Source organism: Leucoraja erinacea, chromosome 8, assembly GCF_028641065.1.
Source record: "Leucoraja erinacea ecotype New England chromosome 8, Leri_hhj_1, whole genome shotgun sequence".
Taxonomy (NCBI): Eukaryota; Metazoa; Chordata; class Chondrichthyes; order Rajiformes; family Rajidae; genus Leucoraja; species Leucoraja erinaceus.
Window position 1 is genome coordinate 52,503,104 of NC_073384.1, and position 14,320 is coordinate 52,517,423.

Here is a 14,320-nt window from a genome sequence, read left to right on the forward strand (position 1 = left end):
ATAGTTGGTTTTACCACAATGATTTCAAACATCAATAAATATATTGAAACAAACTAATTAACTTACCAAAGTAAGAAGTTACATAATAAACAATAAGCCAGTTGGACAATATGGTCTGTATTAATAATATAATAATCAAGTTTCTTTGTATGAATATGCAACTGGAAATGAAATAAAAGGATGAAAAAGGACACAAAGTGCTGGAGTACTCAGCATCATGGCGGGTCAGGCTGCATCTCTGAAGAGCATGGATAAGTATCTATACTTATAGATATACTGGCTGACCTGCCGAGTTACTTCAGCACCCTGTGTCCTTCTTTGTAAACTAGCATCTGCAGTTCCTTGCTTCTAAGTAAAAGTATATACCTTTTTACATTGACATGCAAATTCCCAGGAGAAGGTTAAAATGAAATAAAACTTACTCCATGTTCAAGTCATTTCAAATTTGTTTTAATATTGTGCACCATTGAAAACGTACCCATGTACCTTGCACTGAACTCCTCTCAATAAACATAAAGGGGAGGGGCAAGTACAACTGTCCAAGCATCTTCTAAGGCAGCAAGATCAATGTCATTCTGAAACACAACCGCCACAGGAAAGCTACATTACAGAGTATTTACAATCCAAAGCTTCAACCTAATGTTCTTGCATTTTTATGCAACCATACAAAGATTTAGATTACCTTCTGATAATCAGTGCCAATCTGATCACAACATGTATATTGACAGAGCTTGATTACTTTTCCAAATTGTCACAAGAGTGCAGACGGGGTCAAATGCTAATATTACAATAATTACAACATAAAATACAATTGCACAATTAACCTACATGGTTAATTTGGTACAAAACATGTATTAAATGTACCAGTACTAGTGGTTTTACATTGTACATCACTAGTTATAAAGGAAAAAAAATCCTTTAATTGGCAAAGGCCTAATAATTACAATGCACATTACAGGTATACTGTCCTGGAATAAATACAGGAGATCTGGTAAACTATTCAGTACATGAGATTACAAGAGGGTCAGGAAATCATACCATTTAATGTGTAAGCTTTACTATTTTATACACAAATTTTAAAATGTGAATGGTGGGTATTTGTAGTCCCATACAGCACAAAAAGAAAGGAAGAGGACTATCATCCTCAAAGATGATTGATAATTCCTGAGACAACTTTCCCAAAAGCTATTTTGTGCTATTAATGACAATAGTATAACGTGGAGAGACAGATTGGGCTTCCATGTCACAAATTTAAAAGATCGTAATGACTTCTGTTTTGGGTCACGGTAGGAGGGAGAGATTAACTTTCATTAACATGAAGTCAAAAATCTTTATTTATCTAACACTCAAAAATGTAGTTAGTGCTAAAGAACTTCAAGCTCAAAAAACACATGGAACATTAAAATGAGCATTTCTGTACATAAATCAGGACACAACTATACAATACCTGTAGGTGTTAGGTATTATTCTTTATTGTACAACTATATGAACATAAGCTGTGACAATGCTCAATATACTTACCTGTACATGTGGAAATAAGATCACAATTCATTAAAGCTAATTCACAATAAGCCATACGGATCCAGGTTTTACAATTTATAATCACAATATATATAACCTTATTGCGACGGTAATTTCTAACCGTTTATTGGTATGAGAGAGGAAGTGGGATCGGTGGCCAAACTCACGCACATTAGCAATAATACCAGTACATTCAGGAGTGAACTGTATATCATACCAGAAACTTCCCTGATCTCATAATTACAGTTTTTCTTCACAACTTCAGCTCATTCGCAATTTTGGATGCAATGTTCTTGAATGCTATAGATGTTCCTGATATTCGCTTAAAACGAACACCATTTAGAGACAAACGTGGCAACTTGCAGACTTCCATTTCCCATTGAACTAAGTTGTCCTGTCGCGCATCGCCATGAACACAGAACAAAAGGAATCTTTCTCGTTGCTCATAGTCACAGTTATTAGCATCCAGCACCTTTCGGATCTCACGCATCATATCATTGGGATCCATCGAACTAGTGGTCTTCATGCTCCACGTGAACCTCAAGGACCTTGGTTTTGCATCTTTAATGTCATCCCTTTCTTTGTCTTTTGATTCTCCTGACATACTCCTGAAAGTAGAGACATATTTTTCATGTTTAGGTACAACATAGATATAGATTCTTTGCCTGATTTTACAAATATGGTTTTATCCCACTTCAAAATACATTTAAGTTACTCAAAATACATTGCAACTCTTAAAAGCTACTTTGACTCATTAATAAAATAGATTTTCAATAACTGCTTTGCAGGATAAATCAACCTGCAATCTTTAGCTAAAGCAGAAAGTGGTCATTTAAAGCAAACTCTATTAAAACACATCAAACATTTTTTTTCGGCCAGCTTCAGTATTTTTACCTTTGTAGAATTAAAATGGTATAGTTGATATGTAGATATTAAATAGTGCTGTATTTATAGAATATTGCACAATTAATATATGAGCTCAGATATTTCCGAATGATGTTTAAATCATTACTTGTTTTGATATACAGTGTCACTGTGTGCCTTTGCTCCAAGGTAGGTGTATTAAGACCAAACTAGATTTGCCTTGATATAAACTTCCATTGTATGGTTAAGATCATGATGCAGATTAATTTAGCACTTCACTGGAAACCAATTTATAGAAACAATTAGTTCCATGAAAGCTGTGTGTGTGAACCATTAGCAATCATCTCTTAAATTAACATTTAAAATACTGACTTCAGTGCTGTCATTAGGTTATGCTAAGAATAATTGTAAACGCTTCTATTTTTGTAACATTTAATAAAGATGACAGATCCAAAATAAACCCCTTTGTTTTCTAATAATTTTCTTCATCCTACTTAAAATAATTAAAGCTTTTTTGGGAAATATATATAAATATTAATTTAGCCACATTCTCACAACCAGGAATATCAGATAGGCTTTCATAGTGATTTGCCTTCAAATATGAATTGCTGGATTGAAAAAGAACAAATTCCATTTGGTGTCATGCATAATGGCACCAGTACGGCAGCAATGAAGTTACTGATTATTCTTATCAATCAATCTTTATCAGTTGCTTTACAACATGCATTAGGTGTCGATTCATGCAGAACTTTATGAACCATGGGTCACCATCGGCCTGCAAAATATGTTACTATTACTGTCATGTTCCAAACTATTCTTGTATTACATTCCAAATTCCATATTCATTTTGCAGTGTCAAAATAGTTTTGCTTTGAGAAATTGATCCCAATAGTCACAGTATTGTTCATGGTAATTCGGACACAATATTGGTGAAATATATTTTTTTAAACCCCAATTTTATTGTGCTCTTTACGGACTTTCCACATCTGCTGATATGTAAGAGCTACAAATTAAGTAACTAGGCCTTTATGACTTGAATTGTGTGCAAGATTAATTTTCATTAACGATCTAAACTTAACTCTTCAGATGAACAGGCAAGTGTACTCCTTTGCTTAAAACCATTGGGATGGGACCAAAGTCGTTTGTCAATATGTGGCAAATTGGCAATTGCATATTTCCACCCAACATTAAATTGTTGATAATGCAATAACCTCCTAAAACTAGGGATCATAACTTTACTACTGTTTTTCCAACAAATATAGAATATCAATGGACTAAATTAAATAATGTTTTAAATATTAATAATTCCATCTCCTGTCACCTAGTGCAGCTGAAGAATTTTATATTGTATGTACATATCAAATATTCCTGTTCTACTTCAACATGTTTTGGAAGGTAATCATTTTAAATGTCAGCAACAAGTGATTCATTAATCAAAATCTTCCAACCAGGATGGAAGAATCTTGAATTTGAACTGAAATCGAAAGTAATTATTGCAGGTGTGCATGATTCAATGATAGTTATTATCATTGAATCACAGTGAATTTTGAACTTCTACACTGGCAATAATAAAATCTTTCTTAGAGCCAAAGATAAGATCTCATTAAAATGATGGGCCTGTAATAAGAGATTTTAATACTCTCTGCCACCTAATATTATATATTGATGAAATACTGCCTATCGCATGGCTAAAATTCAACCCATGACCTATTGAATTGACGATGAAACCAGAGTCAGCAATATAAAACAATACATGGTAATTCCTGTAAATTGTCTCATATTCTGAAGGAGTCTTAAGCATTGATTCAAATTTCAGTCAAGAATACCCTTGTGTGTTGTGCAGCTGCCTCTCTTCATACAGCTGAGATGAAATAAGCCTTTTCTCATTCCCCCACTCTCTTACCTTTTGGCTTCCTAACGATTTATCCACGGCTGCCACTCCACTCCCTACCAGCAATAATTTACATCTTATTCCTTTGCAACATCATTCAGAATCTCTCAGCTGTATGAAGAGAGGCAGCCACACAACTCACCAGGGTATTCTTGACTGAAAACCGAATCAATGCTAAGGACTCCTTCAGAATATGAGACAATTTACATTATTACAATATGCCAGACACAATCCAACACCTCGTCACCCTCTCTCTCTTGATCATTGCAACATCCATTGCCACAAATCAATTCTATTGCTCCAACTTTGATCACAAATCCATATGAATACCAAGTCCACTGAATGCTATATCTTTAATGGAACCCAACTCTGCCTCTGCCTCTATTCTTTTGTTGCTGACCACCTTGTCCTTACTATTAGTGGCTGACCTCCCAAAGCTTCGCTAAGTTTGAAGTCATTGAGATTTCTCCTTTGAATATTGACACATTAAATGTCATCCACCCACTTTACCTATTCTTGATGAGGTCTTGATTAAGCATGTGACGATTAAAAAAAATCTAAATATTATTTTTAGTCCTTCTCTCTGTAAATTGTTCCAACCAAATAACTCTCTAAAATCTGTGCCCCTTCAACTGCCAAAATTCCTTTCTCTGAAACCTCCTACCTTGCTTTCCGACTTTAACATGCACGCTAATGCATACCTTTTTAGTATCCATCCACCCGGCCCCATCTTAAAACTGTATTAATTAAATAGAAGTGGCCATTGGTAACACAGATATTGACCACCAGGGGCGCCGGGGAGATGGCAGCCCTGCCGGCAGTCTGTTTGTTTTTTCATCTTTTTGTTATTATTAGCGTTTGTTAAAAGTTTGTTTTAATGTACTTCAGTCTGTTTTATGTGGGGGGAGGGGGGGAGGGGGGAGGGGATCGGGGGAAACTTTTTTTCAAGTTCCTACCTTCCTGGAGATGTGATCAATTTTCGGATCACATTCTCCGGGCTCTGCGGCCTAACATCGCTGGAGCTGGAGGCCTCCTCGGACTGTTGTCAGCCCCACCGCGGGGCGCGGACTTAACATCGGAGCGGATCCCTTGCCTGGGATCGCTCCCACCGTGGCCTGCGGACTTCCCATCAAGGGCTTGCAGTCTCGGGAGAGGCTAGTCGGGAGCTCCAACGTTGCAGAAGGTTCGACCAGCCCCAACGCAAGGTTCAATCGCCCGGCATGGGGGAGCTGACAACCCTCCGATGCAGGAGCTGAACGCCTCGACACAGAGGGCCCGAACGCCACCGGCTACGGGAGTCAAGACCGTCCCGTCAACGGAGGGCTCGAGGCCCCTGACTGAGGAAGAACAAAAGGACGTACTTTATTTCGCCTTCCATCACAGTGAGGAATGTGTAGGAGTCACTGTGGTGGATGTTCATGTTAAAATGTGTTTTTGAGTCTGTTGCTTTTATTGTATGACTGACCTGGCCAATTAAATTCCTCGTATGTTGCAAAACATACTTGGCGAATAAAATCTGATTCAAATTCAAAGTGGCTCACTAAACTGCCTATTTGTACACACTTTAAAATATATAATATCTTCAGCTCGTTAGAATACCATTTGTATATTGCAGCTTAATAACAATTGGCACACTAATTTATTCAAAGTATAACGTGTTATTTTGTTCGATATGTCAGTTTCCATTAAACATTTCACCACCAGTTTTGACGAGAAAGAACTATCAGAAGAGTCTCTTTGTCATATATATGTTTAAAGATGAACATTATAGTTTAAAATGTGTAATTGTGTTATTGTAGGGAAAATGTTTACTCTAAATCTTTTGATGAGGTTGGTTTCCCTTTTCACTCCATATCTATCAGTGGAGTGCATCCCCTCCCTTCCAACATGAAATTGGATGCTTAACTCTAAAGTTAAAAATGGTGACCTTCACCAATATAATTTCAGCAACCAAAGTAACCATTACACATGAGAATAATAGCACTTCTCCTCACCTTGCAGTGTCTGCTCTGCCACCACCTTCGCCTTCACTTGGGCCCCTCAAAAGCAATCAGAATTAAGGTTCAATGCAAGCAGAGGAAACAAGATAACAAATTAGCAGTCTGAAGAATGGTGTTGTGAATCTAGATCCCAATTACATGACAAGAGGACAGAAATGCAACCTTAAAAAAAAACACAAACACAAACAATGAACAATCAAAATGCAATAGTTCTGAACATGGAAACCGATTATTCTTTATTTAAGGTTCATGTTATGGAATCTTTGTAGTCTAAGTAGGTTCAAAGCAAGAGAAAGAAATAAATCCGTCTTTATTCAAAACTGCATCCTCGATGTTTCTACTTAGCATTAATATATTAATTTGACCAGATAGCTGAACTTTATTTGTTGATGGGTTAATAGCAATGCGGCAAACTAAAATATATCATAGTTCCCTGATTAGCATAATCCATTATCCCCTTAATAAACCAATATTTCTGCTGAGAAACCTTATAACTTCAATTAGTTTATTGCATTTTACTGTCAGGATGGAGCTGATTTTTCTCGAAGAACATTACCCTTGTTGCTGATACTAAATGGTACAACTTTGCCCTCCATTTCCCACAAAGTGACCCATATACGGTTCCATGGATTATTTGGCAATACAGCAAACTCTTGTTATAATGGACCCTTGGTGTCCATTATTATTGATGACTGTCCACACTAACCAAGGAAGGTTTTATCATTGTACATAGTTGAAACAAAGAACTGTACATGATGGTTCAGACACAAAATGACACAAAGTACTGGAGTGATTCAGTGGGTCAGGCAGCGTTTCTGGAGAACACCGATTCAGTCCGCTGAGTTACTCCTAACAATATGGTTTCACCATAAAACTAGGCACCGATGCTGCAGGTATGCACCAATGAGCTCGTCTTCACCAGTTGATGTGGCTGTTGTTGCTGCTCACATTGCATCCCCCCCGACAGGATGCTTTCTTCAGGCTGTCGTTACCAACAGGATGTGCTCGATCACCGTGGGACTCAGTCCCCTCTACCCGTTGCCTTGTCTGCTGCCCCGCCACCACCTCCCCTGCAGTCACCCGATATCTTACAAGGGGGAGTATGTCGGCAACTCCTGGGGGGAGGAGAACGATGGTGGAGGAAGGGAGAGGCTGAGTGGACAAAGTGACAGGAGGAGGAGAAGGAGGCAGTGGCGGAGGGAGAAGGCACAAAGCGCATGTAGACCAAGCGACAATGATAGGAAGAAGCAGCAGCTGGTGAAAGGGGAGGAAGCCCCACAGTGACCAAGAACGTCCTGTCAGTGGTGGTGGTCTGAAGAAAGCGCTGTCCCCAGGGGTCATAACGTGAGCCGCAACAACAGCCACGTCAACGAGACCATGCGGAGAAGAAGGGCTCGCTGGTGCACCTTGCGAGATGGGGTGACATCGGAAGCCGGGGCGGTACCAGCAGGTCCGTCCATTATAAAGGGGCACGTTAAAAAGAGGGCGTACTGTACTCTTTCCACTAATTTGCAGTGGGTCATTCAGGTTGTGTCCCTTGAAGTGAGCAATCTTAGGGAATGCTGCAAGTCCAGATTTTAACTTTGTCCATTTATCACTAAAGAAGATTTTCTACTTTTCCTGCACATGTGAAAGATTTCATAAAATTAAAGCAATACTTTTGCTTGCTCTTTTCCCATTTTGTAATTTCAAGATTATGTTAAACGAAGAAATAATTTTCATAACACGCAACATTCCATTTTTTACACAATTTGCAGTGACAAAGATACTGAGGATATAAAACATGTTTAAGAAAGAACGGCAGATGCTGGAAAAATCGAAGATAGACAACCATGTTTTATTCCTCGAAGATAGACAAAAATGCTGGAGAAACTCAGCGAGTGGGGCAGCATCTATGGAGAGAAGGAATAGGCGACGTTTTGAGTTGAGACCCTTCTTCAGACTGATGGGGGGGGGGGGGGGGAGAAAGGAAGAGGCGGAGACAGTAGGCTTATGGGGGAGCTGGGAAGTGGAGGGGAAGGAGGAAGAAAGCAAGGAATATCTGAGATTGGATGTCAATGTTCATACTGCTGGGGTGTCAACTACCCAATGAGGTGCTGGCAATGGAGGAGGCCCAGGAGTCCTTGAATTGTGATTAATGCAGATCATATTCAAGAAATGGCCACAGCAGCAAGGTTAAAATGCAAAACGAGCAGAAATATACAGTAATGTTGGTGCAGGAGAGAGTGCAAGTAAATTGATTTGTTCGCATTTTTTCTTAATCAAAGTACTGTAATTATCTTGCACCTAATGCAATAGCATATTGGCAGGAAATATTGGCTGAATAAGCTAAGAATAAATCAGTGACTGCTTTCATTTGCAGAGATTTGTCATTTGTTGCAGAACTAGGGAGATACAGTATGATAGATTTTGTAAGGAAATAAAAACAAGTAATGCAATATAATCCAGATGAAAAGACAACACCAAACATGACTCCTCACCAATTGAATCACAAAGAAAGAAAGAGCTAAATACTGCTACAGAAGCTATTATTATATCCCCATATTTTTGTTCTATCAATGAAAATATACAACCTTTCTTCATTGTAAATACAATTTACTTGCTATTAAGGAAAACAGCATTTTGAATGTTGACATAGGATAAATTCTGCATCATTCAGAACCTGAGCAGCATGTGTCTCAGCTTCAGCAATTATATTGTATATGGATGGAGTAAAAGTTACAATGCACAATTGATAGTTAGTCCTAAGAAATATGTTGGGACAATAATAAATATTAAGCATTTCCAAAGAAAGGCTGAACACAAAATTGTGCATGTGGAAACTGATCTGACTGTGCCCATCCAAATAATAATGTAGGCACATCACATAACCCATCCCATCAATACAAACTGAATATATTCTAAATCATATTTCTGTTATCTATTCAAACATTTTATGATCAGTTATGGGAATGCATTACACTCTGTTCCCAGATTTCATAAAAACAAATCAAATTACATTTTGATTGCTAATTAGCAAGAGAGCTATAGTTCTATCCTGTTATCGGATCGCAATTCTAACACAGATGAAATTTGGTAGTTTAGTTTAGAGATACAGCATGGAAACAGGCACTTCGGCCCACCCAGACCCCAACAAACATCGATCAGCCGTTCTAACTAGTTCTATGTTATCCTACTTTACACTCCCTACACACTAGGGGCAATTTAGAGGCCAATTAACCTACAAACCCGCATCTTTGGGATGTGGCAGGAAACTGGAGCATCAGGAGGAGACCCATGTGGTCACGGGGAGAGTTGCCTCGCAAGAAATGCCTAGTGTTGTTTTGCTTTGTGCCTTTATGCAAGTATTGCCTATGCATACTTCCTGTCCGGATCGCACATGAAAACATCCAGATTCATAAAATAAACTTTAACGAAAACTTGTCAAAATCTCTTTATACGTTATCCTATCGATGGTGCTGTGGCATCACTTGTAGGAGTTACGATTCCAAGACAAGTTTAGATCTCTCTTTCTATTCCAAAATGCATAGATATCTGAAGAAGGGTTTCAGCCCGAAACGTTGCCTATCTCCTTCGCTCCATAGATGCTGCTGCACCCGCTGAGTTTCTCCAGCATTTTTTTGTGTACCTTCGATTTTCCAGCATCTGCAGTTCCTTCTTAAATACATAGATATTATGTTGCCTCACGTAAATACTGCCTCACCCGCTGAGTTTCTCCAGCATTTTTGTCTACCTTAGATATTATGTAGTGTGTTGATGTTAGTGAGGAGGGTAGTCATAGAGCGAAACAGCATGGAAACAGGCCCTTCAGCCCAACTTGCCAACATGTCCCAGCTACACTATTCCCAGTGGTTGGCCCATATCCCTCCAAACCTGTCTTAACTGTTTCTTAAACGTTGGGATAGTTCCAGCCTCAGCAACCTCCTCTGGCAACTTGTTCCATACCCCCACCGCCCTTTGTGTGAAAAAGTTACCATTCAGATTCCTATTAAAACTTTTCCCTTTCAACTTAAACCTATTTCCTCTGGTCCTTGATTCACTACTCTGGGCAAGAGACACTGTGCATCTTCCCGATCTATTCCTCTTATGATTTTATACACTACAAACATTTTATACACTTTGGGCAACAGAACAACAATTCTCACAATGGGACGTAGGCAGGACAACGGCAGATAGACTTTAAACCTGATAAATGTAACGCAATTCATTTTGGAAGGTCTAGAAAGGGTAGAGCATGCACCATGTTCTACCCTTTCTAGACCTAGCGCTCAGGAGTATTAAAGATCAAAGGGAGCTTATGCAAAGGCCCAAAGATCAGCACAGCTAGATAAAGTGCCGAAGGCATATGGGATGCTTGCTTGGATTAACTGGGGCACAGAATTGGTTAATATTGTGTGCAGTTCTGGTCACCACATTAGAGGAAAGGTGCAACTCTACTGATGAAGGATTAGTTAGCTGGATCTGTTCTGCATGGAGCAGAGCAGGCTGAAGGAGTGCCTGACAGAGGTCTACAGAATTCTGAGAGATATCGACAGGGTGGATAGCAAAGATATTTTCCCTATGGCAGAAATGTCTGACACGAGTGGACACAGGTTTGAAGTGGATATGAGGAAGAGTCTCCCCCCCCTCCCGAGACTGGTTACAAACTGGAACAGTCAGATTGAAAAGATGGGGTAAATAGGTTCTCTATTTTCAGCCTTTATCTACAAAAGAAACAAACTCATTCCGAAATAATCTGAACAACCATGTTTGGCAGACTTGCTCCCACAGTCAAAGTCAATTTTATTCATCACAGCTTGAGACATTGGGATGTTGTCTCAAAATCTGTTTTTACTAATGGGACATAATTTAAAGCATCACTTAAGTGCGAATGTACTTCAACTTGGAGTGTACAATCAGATGCATAATCACAGTCCACTGCCTAGAAATTGAACCTAATGCATCTCAGGGCTGCAAAGTGTTACATATTGCACCCATATGAAACTGGAAATCGCAGTTCTTGATTTAAGAGATAATTGTTGTGATATGCTCCCCGTCAATAATATTAAAAATTGATCTGTAGTTCCACAGATTCCTAGCTAGTCGCTGGACTTGCAGCTGCCATGTAATTCATCGATACAAAGGAAGTGGGTTGGTACTTTTAAACAGATCTCTCTGTGGCAACTGAGGAAATTAGGGTGAATGGAGCGGAGGAAATAGGGGATATGAGGGGGTTGCTGATAGTAGTTCACAGAATCTTCCATTTCCACACAAGACAGCTAGCACTGATTTTTGATAAAAATTATACATGATTTTTTAAAATGTGCTGGAGGTGGTTGATCATTTAAATTCACACACTGTTCATTGTGGTCTGCATAGTGTACATCTACTTACAAGGGCCATTAACCATGACTTTTTGATCGTAGTTTCTATTGTTAGTTAAATAAAACCAATGTCATTGTGTACATAATCTACAGAAACCTTCATCATGGTGAATTATAACAGAAAGTACCTGGCCCAATTTCAACAGGGAATTGGCACAAGCACAGGCTCCAAACACTCAATTGGTGATTAAAATATTTAAAAAGGCAAACGTACCCCAATATTTGGATACTTATTTTGTCAACCATCACTTGAATCCAACAGCAGCAACAAGTGTAATAGAAAGGAACTACAGATGCAGTTCTGAAGAAAGGTTCCGACCTGAGAGACGTCACCTATCCATTTTCTCCAGAGATGCTGCCTGGCCCGCTGTGTTACTCCAGCATTTTGTGTCTTTTTTTTAGCTGCAACAAGTGCCCTGATTTCTCATTTGACTGCATTTATTCTGTGAGGGATCATCTGGTTGAGGGAACTAACCCAAAATAACTTTGACTCTTTTGCTTTGTCCAACTCTGCCAATAAAATTTAACTGTGCTAAGTTTAACTTGTTCCTAATCTTATTTTCTTAAGAACTACTGCTAATAAGGAGCAATTGCACATGTCAGATCATGTTTCATACTAACAGGTGTTAGTTCCTGGAACTCTTTTTAAAATATATTACTACATATTCAGCTGCTACATTGATGAATGGATGATCAGGTGTGTCCGATACTAATTCTTTTCACAATATTCCTAAAATGGCCTAAGTGAAACTATGTTCATTATCAGAATGTATTTGTCTGGTGGATATTGAAGCAAACTAGAAGCAAACTAATTGTTTTCAATTCATCTAATGAATGTTCTAGGGTGGTGGAAGATTCATGTCTTTAGTTTCAAACACATGGCGTGATTGTCAGTGAAAACTGTCAAGTTCATTTTTATAAAATAATCTACACACAATCATTGAAATAGTTTCTTTGACTAAGTCCATATTTGAAATTATAGTACGTCTCAAATGCAATAAAAATTAAAAAAAACTTTCTTAGAAGTACACATAGAAGTACAACATATTGCAAAGATTAAAGCCAAATACCTATTCTCCTTTTTATCTGTTTCGATCGCAGGAAACCATGAAGATTAGGTGGACAAAATATTTACACAGTAAAGAAAAGTCTTCACATCACTACACAGTATCCAAATGTTTGGCTACATTCACAATAAATGCCAGTTGAATGTACACACGCCCCTATTCGGAAATAATTGGCGGTTTGATATGTGCTCTATACACTTATTACATGAATCTATATCTCTGGATAAAGTATTGCTAAAGCTCTACCAAAGCTAATGCAAGTAGATTTTTTTTAGCCTTTATGCGTCAATAAGTGGAAGTATATAAAATCAACTGCAAGATAATGATAAAATAACTGGATGACAAACTACTGTTATAAAAATGGATTTGAAAAGTTGGGGACTTGCTGATTAAAAGCTTAGAAAATTCTAGAATGACCTGAAGGAACTGATGAGATGATGGATCTTCTACTGGTGAATTAGATGCTGACAGGATGAGAAATTAAAAGAAAACAAATTGAACCAAGGCTAGATTTTTTTTTAATCAAATGTCTTTACATGCATGTTTTTTTATGCATCAAACAAATGTTCTAATATAACCAGAAACCAAGTATTAATTCTGCACTCACCTTACTTACCTGTGAGAAGATTGCAGATGAACAGATGTTATCTTGAGTTAACCCCAAAGGAGCTTCTCAACTACTGTTTTTAGTTCAGAACCAAAATAGCAAGTCTGCAGCCAGAAAGTGGTTCCTTCCTCCAAATTAGATAGGAGCGGGTTGTGCTTGAGGGGTTGTTACCATTTTTTTGTTTCCTATATCTTAAACATAAAATGACTATTAACATGTTGAAACAATTGACAACCTACCTGCGGGCAAATTTGGATGTGATCTTGCTTATTATACCGGTTGAAGTTCCTCTTCGAGCTTGAGACAGGGCACCAGTGTCATGTGACAGTGTTGGTGAAGCTGGTGGTCCATTGTACGTTGCAGTGTGCCGTTCCCGTAACTGGCCACCGTGAAAAGTGCTTCGGCTAGAGCTACCTCGAGGGAAGCGTGTTCGATCGGGAGTTGTAGTGCTAATACTATGTGCAGACGGGGACGCAGCAGGTACCCTTTGGGCTCCAGAGCTGAGTTAGGAAAAAAGAACATACAAGACTAGTTGTAATCTATTGTGTGATCCTAAAGGATTGCCTTTCATTATTTGACAAACACGGTTTGATGAACAATGTTCCATTGTTCAACATACTTTCTCTGCATTTGTTATGCAGTTTAGTTTAGTTATGCAGCACGGAAACAGGCTCTTCGGCCCACCAAGTCCATGCGGACCAGTGATTCCATCCCTCCCCCCCCCCCCCCTGTACACTATCCTATACACTAGGGACAATGTATATTTTTTACTGAAGCCAATTAACCTACAACCACCATAAAGCCTTAAAAACAATGTAAAAATGTGGTTTAAATTTGTTCAAAAAGATAAGCTTTACAATTAAGTGTGATGGGCTGTTAACTGGTCCATAAAGAATTTTTGTTAAACTTACTACTTTTGTTCCACATTTAAAGTCCATGCAAGTAAAGCAAAGCCTCATTTACATTAATACCATGTGGGAAACAAATACAAGAACTAAATAATTGTC

At 38.5% G+C, this 14,320-nt stretch overlaps 1 protein-coding gene across 4 annotated transcripts in view; it reads right to left on the reverse strand.

Moving 5' to 3' along the window:
* Positions 1-428: 428 nt before the first annotated feature.
* The window catches only part of mark1 (MAP/microtubule affinity-regulating kinase 1), a 133,713-nt gene continuing 119,821 nt past the window's right edge, over positions 429-14,320 (reverse strand). For all 4 annotated transcript variants that reach the window (XM_055639717.1, XM_055639714.1, XM_055639715.1 and 1 more), the window contains 3 exons: positions 13,553-13,813; positions 6,271-6,315; positions 429-2,129 (listed from right to left, as the gene is read on the reverse strand). In XM_055639717.1, the coding sequence (XP_055495692.1) occupies positions 1,775-2,129; positions 6,271-6,315; positions 13,553-13,813 (661 nt within the window). In that variant the 3' untranslated portion in view covers positions 429-1,774. The remainder of the gene's footprint in view (positions 2,130-6,270; positions 6,316-13,552; positions 13,814-14,320) is intronic.